General features: G+C 46.1%; 1 protein-coding gene across 6 annotated transcripts in view; it reads right to left on the reverse strand.

Annotated features, from left to right (window-relative positions):
- St8sia5 (ST8 alpha-N-acetyl-neuraminide alpha-2,8-sialyltransferase 5) overlaps nucleotides 1-12,902 on the reverse strand; it is a 66,772-nt gene that overhangs the window by 18,310 nt on the left and 35,560 nt on the right. For 4 of the 6 annotated variants that reach the window (XR_259076.2, XM_013510464.1, XM_005372876.2 and 1 more), the window contains one exon: nucleotides 5,177-5,269. The exons of the other annotated variants lie outside the window; for them this stretch is intronic. Coding sequence is in view for 3 of the 4 variants with exons in the window: in XM_013510464.1 (XP_013365918.1) it covers nucleotides 5,177-5,269 (93 nt within the window). In the remaining variant the exon portion in view is untranslated. The remainder of the gene's footprint in view (nucleotides 1-5,176; nucleotides 5,270-12,902) is intronic. 6 annotated transcript variants of the gene reach the window in all.

Raw genomic sequence — 12,902 nt, forward strand, 5'->3', positions numbered from 1 at the left:
AAAGTGGAGAACAATGAAGAGCAGAAGATAGATTTATTTAGCTCATAGTTTTGAAGGCTGAAAGTTCAAGTTTGGAAATGAGCTCCAGAGGACAAGATCCCTTTGGGCACTGAGGTACACCACTGGGACACTTTAGACCTGTCCTGATCTAAAGAGATCCCAGAGGAAAATACAAAAATAAACCACATCATCTCCAAAGGAACAATCATTCTCATGCTTCTCATGTAGCCCTGGATGCTACAAGATGGTAGAGGTCTACAAAATCCCAAGGGAAAATGATTTTCACCTAAAATACCATCTCTGAAACCAATAATCCAACCAACAAACCAATAACCTACCAAACCAATAATCCAACAACCTATCAAACCAACCAGCAATCCAGCAAGCTAAAAATCAATCAACAATCCTACAGATAATCCTATAATTATCTGATCAATAATTCAACAACCCACCAAACCAATAATCAAGAATATAAGCATAATTAAATGATTTGTACATAGCAAGGCTTTAGAACCTTCCTTCCCATCCACCACTTCTTGGGAATTTGCTTCAGAATGGGTTTAAGAATGAGGAAGGGGTAAACAAGAAAGAAACAGCTTTCTTGGGTTCTCAGCAAAGGTGAATCTAACCTAAAAAAGGCAGAGAAGAGAAGTTCCCAGACAGTTTCTATGTGACAAAGAATAGTCCATCCAAGTTGGCATAAGAGGATAAATGAAGATCTTGGAGGGACTGCCTGATTGATTGGGAGATAGAGCCGAAAACTTGGTATAGCAAAGACAAAGAGGATGAGAGAAAGATGGCTAGAAGCTCCAGTGGGGAAGGGAAGCACAAGAAAGGATCTATACTGAGTTACCTTCCTGGCCTTCAGTGAACAATATCTACACTGTCTCAATAATGGAAAATAGTATTTGATAATCATTGTTATTTTTTGTTTGTTTATTTTTTTGAGACAGGGTCTCACTATGTAGTGCAGGCTGGCCTTGAACTCATTTTTGCAGTCCAGGCTGCCATCAAACTCACAGCAATCCTCCTGCCTCAGCATCCTGTGTGCTGGGATTACAGGCATGCACCATTACATCCAGAGACAATCATCAAATTTTGAAGTTAGCTTCTAAAGCAATCCCCAGGAAAGGTTTGTTGTGGTTACAGATAAAACGTAAATGCATTGACCTTAACATTTACAACATAAATTCATGGGTGTCTGATGCTATAGGTTGGAGAAAGGAACTAGAAAACAGGGGCTAATAGCCACGCCTTGCACAGTGCAGGATCTAGACCCTGTCTATATTTTGTGGAAGAAATAGATTACTAGGTAATCTATACAAATAAGAACTAAAACCAGCAGTACCCTTTTTCTTAATCTGTTTTCTGTTAACAAAATACCAAAATATCTGAGGCTCAGTAGATATAAAGAAAGGGGATTTATTTAGCTCACAGTTTTGAAGGCTGAAAGTTCAAGATTAGGTGTTCCCATCAGTTCAGCCTCTGGTGATGGCCTCTTTAACTACATCAAAACATGGCAGAAAGAGGAAAGAGAGATGGCCACATCAGAAGAGATCACAGGGCAAGACAGGAAGCCAGAGAAATATAGAAGTCAGGCTCTCTCTTCCACAACAACCTAGATTCATGAGGATGAATTCACTCCGTCGCACCAGTATTAATTTTTTCTCACTCCCCAAGACCTAACTAGGTCTCATGTCCTAAAGGTCGCACTGCATCGATATTGCATGTTGGTCAAGCCTTCAGCACATGAACCTTTGGGAGACAAACCCATGTAAATCACAGCATGCTCACCTGGGGAAACATGTGAAAGAGGCTAGGGACACAGCAGAATCCTTACCCACCAAAGCAACACATCGGTGAAGACTGGGGAGAAGGGGTGAGTATGAAACAGCCACATGCACATATTACTTAAGAGCATAGAGTAATTACCTAAAGAGCCAACTGAGAATCAAAAGGAGTTAAGTGGCAGAGAAGGCACAGGGCAGGGGACTGAGGCGTTTCATTAGCAGAAGCTTTTGTGATCTACTTGATTTTTCATATGCAAGAGACAATGACCATAGGAGCTAAGAATGAGCATCTCATTATCCTTGTTCCCCCTTTTCTTCCATGGCCTACTCTGTCTACACCCAGGTCTCAGCTTCTTCCTCTGTCCACTCATTCACTCCACAAGTGCATCCCAACCCTCTGCAGAGATCACAGGCTCATTAACAAGGTCCTGGCACACATCTTCAGTGGACACAAAGGGCCTCTCTGCCCAAGGAATGGCACTTGGTCAGTGTCCACGATGCCCAGTTTCTCTCTTGGTCTCATTACTTGGTGTCATGCTGAGTTACCCAGTCCCAGAAAAAAATGGGTAACGGGCTGCAGGAGAGGCCAGCTGGGGAGCTCTCAGGCACAATCCCCATCTAGCTGAGAGCGCAGGAAGCAACTAAAGGCCTTTCTTTAAAACTAAAGAGACTGCAAACCGGTGATGGTAAGGCACATTCAAAGATAACAAACAGCCAGCTGCAGCATGTATGTCACAGGTTCACCACTACTTCTCCAGACTGACTAAAATCAAGAATTAACAATGGATTTTCTTAACAAATCATCCTGGAGAATTCCTTATGTGCCTGACATTGTCAGGGAGTGAGGCATTTTTCCATGTGGGAATTTTCTGGCTGACTGATTTTACCATAGATGTTAGCAATTTTGCTTCAAAATTATCCCCAGATGAATCATACACCTCCCTGTCTCCTCAAACAGAACACCAGCTGACATTCTGTATGCCGGAAGGGACATAAGCACATTTGTCCAGCTGCTTCAACCCACAGATGGGGTTTAACATTTTCCTAATGACTCAAGCCTGGCCCCATCAGGACACCAGGTCATGGTGCAGAGCAGGAGCCCAGTGAAGCCCTCAGGTCCCTCAGATGATGTCAGGGCCACAAGGATCAGAGGCCAGTCTTTAAGGCTCTCCAATTTCATCCCTTGAGGACCTGCTAACCATCAGCCAAGGGACTCAGAAAAGGAAGCATTGGACTTGCTATTCTTTGAGGTCCTCCAGGTTCACACACTCATGCCCATGAAGAGCCTGTTCTTACCTCTTTTTCTTACCCTTGCAGAACACAAAGAGGGTAGCTGCCATGAGAAGAGACAAGTTATACAGGCCCAGCAAGGATGAGGTCACCAACTGGGTTGCTGTTCATCCCAGAAACCCAGTGCCAGGGGACCAGAGAGGATGATAAAAGCAGAACTAACACCAAACATGGAGAGACCAAAGTACCACCAACAGGAGTCCATGACCAGGGATAACATGGGGAAATATGAGGTTGTCCATAACACCATACTATGTTTGTGTTTAGACTCATATCAAAGGGCCTGGGTAATTTCTCTGGTCCCCAAATATTAGCTGTGATAGGGAATGTAAATGATTACATTGCATCCCCTAAAGATTCCTGTGTTGCAGTCCTATCCCCCAGTATCTCACAACATGACTGTGTTTGGAGAAAGGGTTTTTAAAGAGGTAATTAAGGTAAAAAGAAGCCATGGAGGTGGACCCAATCTAACATGACTAGTGTCCTTATGAAAATAGGAGATCAGGACACAAGATACAGACTGAAGGACAGCCATGTTAAGGCACAATAAAAGGGTGGCCATCAGCAAGCCAAAGAGAGAAGCCTCAGAAAAAGAGCCCTGTCAACACCTTGCTTTCAGACTTCTACCCTCCAGAACTCTGTGAAGCCTTAAGAGGTGGGACCTAATGTGAAATCTCCAGGTCCTTTGGGGTGTGCAGCTCAAGGGGACAGTAAGACCTTGGTCTTTTCCCTCCTCTTTGCACATCCCAGCCATACGGTAATCAGCTTTACTCCAACCCATGCTCCCTACCATGATCTGCTGCCTCACCACAGGCTCACAAGCAATGGGACCCACAATGAGCATCTGAAACCTCCAAAACTGTAAACCAAAGTGAACCTTCTCTCTTTAAGAGAGATTGAATATCTGGGTGTTCATTAAGGAAAGATTTGAGAAGTTAAGTAATTTGCCTAATAGTTCAGAGCTGTGAACGTCCAGAGTTGCCTTTGGATCCCAAGTCTGCCTGACTCCAACATGCATGTACTCAGCATGACCCCCACTACCTGGAATCGCAGGAGACATAGTTCCTGCCTGTGGGCCACAGGCCGAAGTCCCTGGGGTGCTGTCTATATGAGCACCCAATATGGCTTGTTTGAATAAACTGTATTTTGTCCATATCAAGAAGTAACTGTTTCTAAATAAATACACATCCTTTCACAATTAATACAATACAACCCTGCCTAATGGGTCTGCTGAATTCAAGGGAGTTCTACATAGAGGGAAAACTCAGGTGAGCACGCATGCACTAAAACACACAGCATCTAATGTGCTGTTTCTCCTGCAAGCTGAAAGCGAGCCATAGGAGATACACCGTTGAGTGAGATGGGGAACTTAGTTCTTTTACCATTTGTGCAAACAAAAAATATTTAAAGAAGCCAGATGTGGTGGCTCATGCCTGTAATTCCAGCTATTCAGGAGGATGAGGCAGGAGGGTCATAAATTGAAGCCCAGCCTGGGTATTTAGCAAAATCTTGTCTCAAAATAAAAAATAATAATAGCTGCAGAGAGCTTGCCATACACAGAAGCCTGTTTGTGCCCAGACCTTCTCTGGAAGGACTCACTGGACCTCTGTAGAGGAGAACCTGATGACTGTGAGGAGATGCTTCACTGTATACCCTTCTGGACCACTTGAATTTTGTATCATTTAAATAATTTAAAAATGAAAACTTTTAATGAAATTAGAAATTTAAAAGGCGATAACAAGAGGGCAGCACTTAACCCTGTGGTGCAAAGGACTAAATTTCAGGTAAGACATTTCCGTGCCCTCTTCGATTTCTACATGGCGGGAGCCCAGAGATGATAATCAAGAAGACAGGTAACTGAAATCCGGACTTTAACACCAGAGTCATTAGAGGTGACCTTGAAAACCTGGCCTTTTGTCATAAAACAGCTTCCAGAGCTGTCCAAATGACAGCGGCCCTGGGGAAGGAGACCTAATTTTTGTTCCATGGGATCCACCTCAAGTTTCTTGTTTCTTCTGACTTTGCTGCCACCCCACCGTGCCCAGCCCCTCTGCCACATGCACCTGTCACCCACCACCCAGCCCCGCCACACTCACATGGACAGCACCTTCACCTCCAGTATCTCGTGCCTCAGCTCCAGGCATCTCGTGGAGTTATATTCAAAAGGCCCCTCGTAAAATTCAAAGTACCTGAGAACCAACAAGGACAGGGTCATATAGAGAAGCAGGCTAGTTTTCCAGGGTCTGTCAAGGGTCCTGCTGGTGTCTGTTCCCGTCAAACAAAGCAAACCAGCCCTACCCAGCAGAGTGTAGGGTAGGGGGCCCCAGGCAGGTCATCAGTGACTCAGAACTCCCTACTGCCCTGGTCTGTAAGTGGTGACAGCAGCAAGAACCCATTTTATGAGCTAAAGTGCAGAAGCATTTGGTTCCAAGTTTGTGCCATGAAGGAAGAGAGGAGGAACTGAGACACTCTGTGTGCTGTGATCAGACGTCCCTGGAGATCAGAGGCATTCGGATAGCCTCCAGCTGTCCTGCCCCTTCCTGCCCTTCTTTCTTTTCTCTTCTTGGGATAATGTCCTGCAACACAGCCACAGGCAGAGTGGAGATTTCCATTGTTTCTTCTACTTTGCAATGCATGTCTATTTCTGTCAGCTCACTTGATGCTCATACTTGTGCTAGGATGCTAGAGACTGATGTTTTTCTCCCCACTTAGCAGCTGGGAAAACTGAGGTTCTGCAGACAGAGCTCCAAGTCATACTGTTAGTATAGGACAGGGCCAGGGTTTAGTCTTTGTCCAACTGCAGAGGACCCCAAGTGCTTTCCAGTGCCAGCTGGTTCCAGGGCACGTCAGAACTACCACGGGGCACCACTGCCAGCTTCATGCAGAATAACAATACCAGTTACAGTTACTGCCAACACTTACTGAGCTTTTCCCATGGGCCACAAGCTGGGCTCAGCGTTCACTTTTCATCTTTCTAGCTGACCTGTGAAATGATCGCCACAAGCATCCCAGGCCCTGGGAATAAACTGACCGGCCCTGAGCCACACAGCTGGCAGATGGCAGAGCTGATACGTGAATCTGCACCTTAACTCAAGACTGCCCTTACCCCCACTGGTCTATGGACAGCTGGTGTCTCCTGGAGAGGGGCCTCAGGCTTTCCACACTGTGGGTGAGGAGCTGCCTCCTGGGACAGAGGCCAGGTGACTCTTTCTCTCCACAGTCTCTCTCTTGCTAGGGATGGTTCAGCAGCTGGGGCAGGTGTTGCTGGGAGAAGTAGACCCAGCCTCAACCAGGAATTGAGACGCCTTCAGGGCTATGCCACTCTAAACACAGCTTAGTGGCATTTTGATGGGTAACTTTTATGAGCCAGGAGTGAGAGAGGTACCCTAACAGCTGATGCAGAGCCAGGACCACGGATGGAGAACACAGGCATCCTGGAGCATGCCCCAACACTGGTGGCAGCAGTGTGCACATGTATGTCCCACACCAAGCTCATGTGTACAAATATATGAACATGATGTTTCACAAACCCTGAAACACTGTCAGGTGTGGTGGCACAGGCCTGCAATCCCAACACTAGGGAGGCTGAGGCAGAAGGATTGTAAGTTCAAGGCCAGCCTGGAGTACATAGCAAGACCTGCCAGCAAAAAAAGGAAAGAAATCCTAAAATATTTATCAAATATATTGGGTTCTTTTTAAAAAGTTCGTATTTTAGAGGCCAGCCATGATAGCATATACCTGTAGTTTTGGCTGCACAGAAGGCTGAGCCAGGAGGATCACTTGAACCCAGAAGTTCAAAACCAGCCTGAGCAACATAATGAGATTTCATCTCAACAAATAAATAAATACAAATAAACACACAAATAACTAAATGTATTTAAGGAATTTTAAATATAACTTCATATTTAATATTTTAAAGTTATATTTATAAATATTTATTCTTAATGTAAATATAATTTAATAGTTAATTTTAAGTACTATACCTATTTAAATAATTTTTTAAAATGTTAATACATTTTGTACAACAAATGGGTTCCTATTTACAAAATAAATAGGTTTCTTGTTCTCATGTCATAAAAGAATTCAGGCAGAATTAATAAGAACTAGGGAGGGAAGAGCCTTAAAATAGCAAACTCACCTTTTCCTCTGTTTTTCTTGTGTTTGTGAGTACCTTTCTCTGTCTTCCTCATCTGGCAAACTCATACTGATCCTTTAGTACCCAGCTCAAATGCCCACACTTCTGGGAAGACTTCTCTGATCCTTACCCCTGGGCTTCTGTACGCTCTCTTAATAAGGGCAAATAACATTGTATTATAATAGTCTGATTATATATCTGTTACCTTTCCACACTGAATATTTCAAACACAGGACCATGTACTTGTTATCTCCACCTTCTGCAAGAAAGCTAAAGACTTTTCCCATATTCCTTAGTAGCTAGGGCTCTTGGTGCAATTTAGATTCAACCAGTCACAAGTATTTGCAGGAGACAGGTGTTACTGTACCTGAGAAGGAGGGCAAGGTGCAAGGCATGGTTTTGCTGGTGAGCTAATGCAACAAGATGGCATGGCTCTTGGAAACTGCACTAGTAGCAGCACCTTCCTGATTATACCAGGGGCAGCAGCTTTCGTGGATGGCCCCATGTTACGATGCAATTTAGGGAGGCATTCTTGGAAGCTCAGTCATTTCTTCAGTTTTCCCAAAGATTCTGAGCTAGCTGTTCCCTTGCCCTTTCTCCTTTAACTACCAGACATGGATTCTGTTATCTGCAACCAAGAATTAGAGGTCAGTCTGGGGCTACCAAACAAGCCCATGACCTTGGCTCTAAGTCACGTAGTTTTCCAGTCACACTGTGGTAAGTGAGGTCTGGTGTCTTATCACAAACATGATTATTTGCAACCAGAGCCAGTGTCACTAAGCCCTGGGAAGCCACTGTGTCAGGTGAAGTCATGATCATGGGTTGCTGCAAACAAACAAACAGAAAGGTCCCAATGCAAACCATGCCAGAGATAATCAGTAGACTTATGCTAGAGTCCTAAGGGAGCTGGGAGACTTACTGACACATCTCCAGTGTGGGCACAAGCCAGCTGTGTGATTTTGGATAAATCATTTCCCCTCACTGGGTCTTTTTCTCCCCCTGAAAACAACCTGTTTGTGGACAGCACCCTCCCTTTGACCAGCTGGCCCTCCCATTTCCTCCTTAGGCTGTCCCACCTTGCCACCTCCGGCCTCTGCTTGGCTCCTGTTTCTCCTGAGTCCTCAGCATCACTCATGTTCCAAACCAAGCAGTAGACTGATTCCAAATGGTCTTTTGCCACATATCTGGTGGCTCACAAGAGGAGAGACTTTCAGACTGGGCTCACATCCCTCATCAGCCGCTGCTAGGATCCGAATGTTTGTGTGCACCCCCAGTTCATATGTTGAGATTCTAACCCCCAAGGTGATGGTGTTAGGAAGTGAGCTCTTTGGAAGATGATGGGGACACAGTCCCCATGAATGGAATTAGTGCCCTCATAAAAGAGGTCTGAGAGAGACCTCTTGTCCCTTCCATCACGTGGGGATACTGCTAGAAGGTTCTGTCACACGAACCAGGAAGTAGGCCCTCACCTGAATCTTGTCTTCCAGTTTCCAGAACTGTGACAAATAAATTTGTTCTTTATAAGTCACCCAGTCCATGGTATTTCGTATAGCAGCTGAGATAGCCACTTAGGCCTGTCATTCCTCTAAGCCTTAGTTTTCTCATATGTAAGATCAGCAAAAATACGGCAGCACATGAGTGAGGAGCATTGAGATGAGACTTTAGTGATCATTTCTGCAAAGCACTAGCACACAGGAAATGCCAAGAAATGTTCATTCACTCCCACTGTCCCTTTTGCCCCTGCCACTAAAGGACAAGTGCTGCCAGCAGATGCCACAGGGAGGACCAGGGACTCAGAGACTTGCTTCCAGGCCCTCAGCTGGTTGATAGGAGAGTTGAGTCAGGGATGAGTAACTCAGGAAGCTTCTCCACCATCTGTTCTGGTGACACCCCCTTCTGCTGAGATCAGTAAACCTCCCCCTGTCACCCTGTGTGCAGATAAATCGAAGCTGCTTGAGTGTGGGGATGTCCTTGATCACCCATCTTGCTGTAGGCTCCCTGCACTAACCATATGTTTCTGACCTTTTGGCCCCTAAGGCCTTGCCCATCCTGGAGCCACTGTCCCTCCAAGGGATAGCCTGTTCCTAGAGAGAGTAAGAAACTAGCCTCTGAGTACATCTTTTATATGCAAACCAACCAATCAGAGCTGTGCCCCAGACCACATCTCTCACCTAGTTTCCACATTCTGGGATACCTAATCACCCAGGGCCAGGTACTAGGCAACTAGGGACAAGCCGTACACCCAGAGCCTAATGAAATTACCTAAAGGAGCCAACCCTAAGCCTGCATGCCCTGACTCCCCAGTTCCTGCCCATGGAAGTCTCTTGCCCACATTTACCCTGTGCTTTCTCAGCCTTCTGACTAATCCTGGTTTGGCCCAGGTGGCCCTGCATGGCATGCCTGCCCTGCCTCGTTTCCAGGATCTGTGAGTATAAAACCCCTCCCTCATGACAGTAATTTCCATATCTGCATCTTACTATACCTAATTAACGCAAGTTCGGGTCCCCTGAAAATAATCAATGAGGTCACTCAGCCAACTCATCAAAATTGCTTCATGCCTAGGTCTCAAGCCTCAGTTGCCTTGTCTTGAAAAAGAAGCAAATAGCCCTTACTTCCTTTTCTATCCTTCCTAGGTTTTGATTTTGGAGGATGTACTGCTCCGGCTTGATTTCTAATGAGTGACTTGAGGAAACAGAATTGCAAGAAGCACTGCCACACAGGGTCACCCTAGGATTCTACCTCTGGCAGAATGCCCCAAGACTGGGTCTAGAGGAAGCCATGTCAGTCCCACATAGTCTGGAAACAGAGAGTTCTGCACACATCAATGTAAAGGATGTTTATGTTGTTCTGTGTAATAACATGGAAAGATATTTGCATGATACTGTCAAGTGCAAAAGCAAGGTACAAAAAATTCATCTTCAACAAAAGTCATGTGCACCTGAGAATTCCTAGGAGCAGGAAGGAACCATGAAGGGATGCCAGTAGGGGTTTCTCAGAATAATGGGATAAGGAGTGAACCAAAAAATGCTTTTCCAGATTTTTATGTTTCCTGTGATGAGGTTATGATTCTCTTATTATTGGAAATTACTAATAAATGCTTTTTGCTGTTAAGTCATGGATCTCCAGCTTTCGCCTTCTATGAGGAGCTGAGAGCAGCAGTGTTTCCAACCTTCTTAAGCTCCATGTGCTGTGGAAGTGAGTGAGTCACTGTCTCTTCTTTCATTTCTGGAAAGACTATCCTACCTGGCTCGAAGAGGAGGGACCTGGCACCACATTTGGTTCTCACAGGTATAGACAGTCGGTCACATCAGGCGCCCAGCTCCTCTCAGATACCATTTGGCTTTCGGCACCCAGATTCCATGCTGGCACAAGGCTATATCTGCCCTACCTTGTCTCTGTGCCCTCAGGACCTGTGAGGGCAGGGCTGGGTGGCCCCAGCTGCGTGATCTGCAGGTGATAGCCTCCGCTAACTGAAAAGAGAAGCACGAAAAGCCTGGAGGGATCTCTGGTGGTCCTGGACTTGAGCTCCCCACTCCCACCCACATGTGGGCTCCAGCTTTTCATGCTCAAGACTCCTTCAGTACAATGGGGCTGGCATGCAGAGAGCCTGCTCCGTCAACCCTACCAGTCTTTCTGGCCTGACCCCCTCTCTAAAGATTCTCCAGGGCTCAGTCACTTTCCTTAGGGGCCTCTGGAACCACTAGTCGGAACAAGATGAAGCCATGCACTTAGCTTTCTACATACACCCTTACCACTGACCCTCCAACACACACTGATACTATTCAAGAACACAATAATGCCATGGAGGTCCCTGTGTCATGCAGGAGCATACCTGGTAGGTTTCTCTACCAGCCCTGGGGGAGCGTAGAAGCTGCCCCAGCACAGCAACCTGAAACCCTGGGCTCCTGTCAAGCCTGGGCAGAGACTCAGAGAACCTCAGGGTAATTTCTTTATTCCACACTGGTAGGAATACTAATAAGCTCATATGGTACCTTTGTGCAAATTAAGAAAAAAACATTCTTTTCTCTAGATTAATTAAACCATATGCAAGGCACATGCCTGGTCAAGGGAAACCACACTAGATTTCAGCCCCAGCAGCCTGACCTAGACCCTTTACTTTTGTCTCATTTAATCCTCACAACAGCCCTATGAGGCAAGCATTATTTTCTCATCCTATATCTGAAACTCAGGCTACAAGAGAGAAGGCAACTTGCCTAAGGTCATTCAGCTAATAAACAGTGACATGGGAAAAGAAGCTTGCAAGGGCCTGGAACCTTAATCCATGCACCCCACTCCCTGCCTCTGACAACCACAGCTCTCTGGGGTTTTTCTCAGTAAGCAGCCCCCTCCCCCTCCCAAGGGCGACAGCCTCACAGTGAGCTCAGTGCTATTTCTAGCGCCAGAACAGCTGCTGTCTGGAGCTAGCACACTTAACCATCAACAAACGCACAGGAAGTAGAGTCAGAAAACTGCAGCCTGATGACTCAAAGGACTGAGTGTCTTCCCAAATGGGTCCAAAATGGCCACAAGGGCTCCGCTGTTAAGCACTATGGCAGCAGCTGTCAGGAGGAGACACTGCCACAAAGGCGGAGAGCCCTGGCTTGCATCTGAGCGAGCATAGCCTGCTCAGCAGACGCCCTCTGCCTCTCAGAATCACAATTTCCAGCAGTCACCAGAAGTCTCTTGAGATATCAGTATAGAAGCTAAAAAGCTGATGCTCCCCGTACAATCCTAGATGGTCCTGTGGTTAACCTGTTCTTGCCCTGCCAAGCCAGGACTCTCATTACTTGCATGGGATTGGCACTGGGGGCCAGGAGCAAAGCCAGGTGCCAATACTCACTCTTCTTTCCCCTGGCAAACAGTCTGCAGGCCCCAAAGCCAGTGTATGGCACATTTCTTACAAGAGAACTTATGTGGTGATATTTTCTGGGCATCCTGAAATCTCCTCTTTATAAAAGGCTGTAGCTTCAGAATGTCTATACCAGTACTGGTCAGCATCCCTACTGCTGCTGGTAGGCTCCAGTCACCATCCCCTGCCCTGCTTCCTTCACCTGCCATCAAATCTTGCCACTCCTACCTCTTTAGTCCTTAGCTCCACCTAGCAAGGTATGCTGCTGGATCTTCCTGTCTCACCTGTATTCATCTCCCTGCTTATCTAGAACACTCTTCTTTCTCAGTACTGCCTGCTTATTCACTAGAGGTTAGCCCTGGGTCAGCCTCCCCTGGCTATCTTCTGGTCCTCCTTTCTCTGTGTCCAGCATCACTGGGCACACCTTCCACCTAATCCTGATGTCACTGAATTACACACAACATGTCTGTGCCCCTCAGTGGTGAACAGGGCTTTTTTCCTCTTTTGTACACTGATGTTTCAATGATCCTCTACTAATATCCAAGCCGCTGTGTCAAGTAGAATATGATGGGAAGTAGTCAGGCAAAATCTTTGCCCTCATCCAGCTTCCATGAGAGGAGATGATAAAATATTTACTCAACAAAATGTCAGTAAGCGGTGAGTGCTACCAAAAGCAGCAGGGTAGAGGGGAAAGAGAGCCCAGACAGTGGTGGGAAGTCAAGGAAAGCCGCTCTGGACACGGGCAGGATGGGAGGTGGTGGAGACCCACACAGAGAAAACTTTCTAAACAGGGAATAGCACATAAATGCTCTGAAGACAGGAGGTTGGACAGCCACAA

Source organism: Chinchilla lanigera, unplaced genomic scaffold, assembly GCF_000276665.1.
Source record: "Chinchilla lanigera isolate Chin_1 unplaced genomic scaffold, ChiLan1.0 scaffold00001, whole genome shotgun sequence".
Taxonomy (NCBI): Eukaryota; Metazoa; Chordata; class Mammalia; order Rodentia; family Chinchillidae; genus Chinchilla; species Chinchilla lanigera.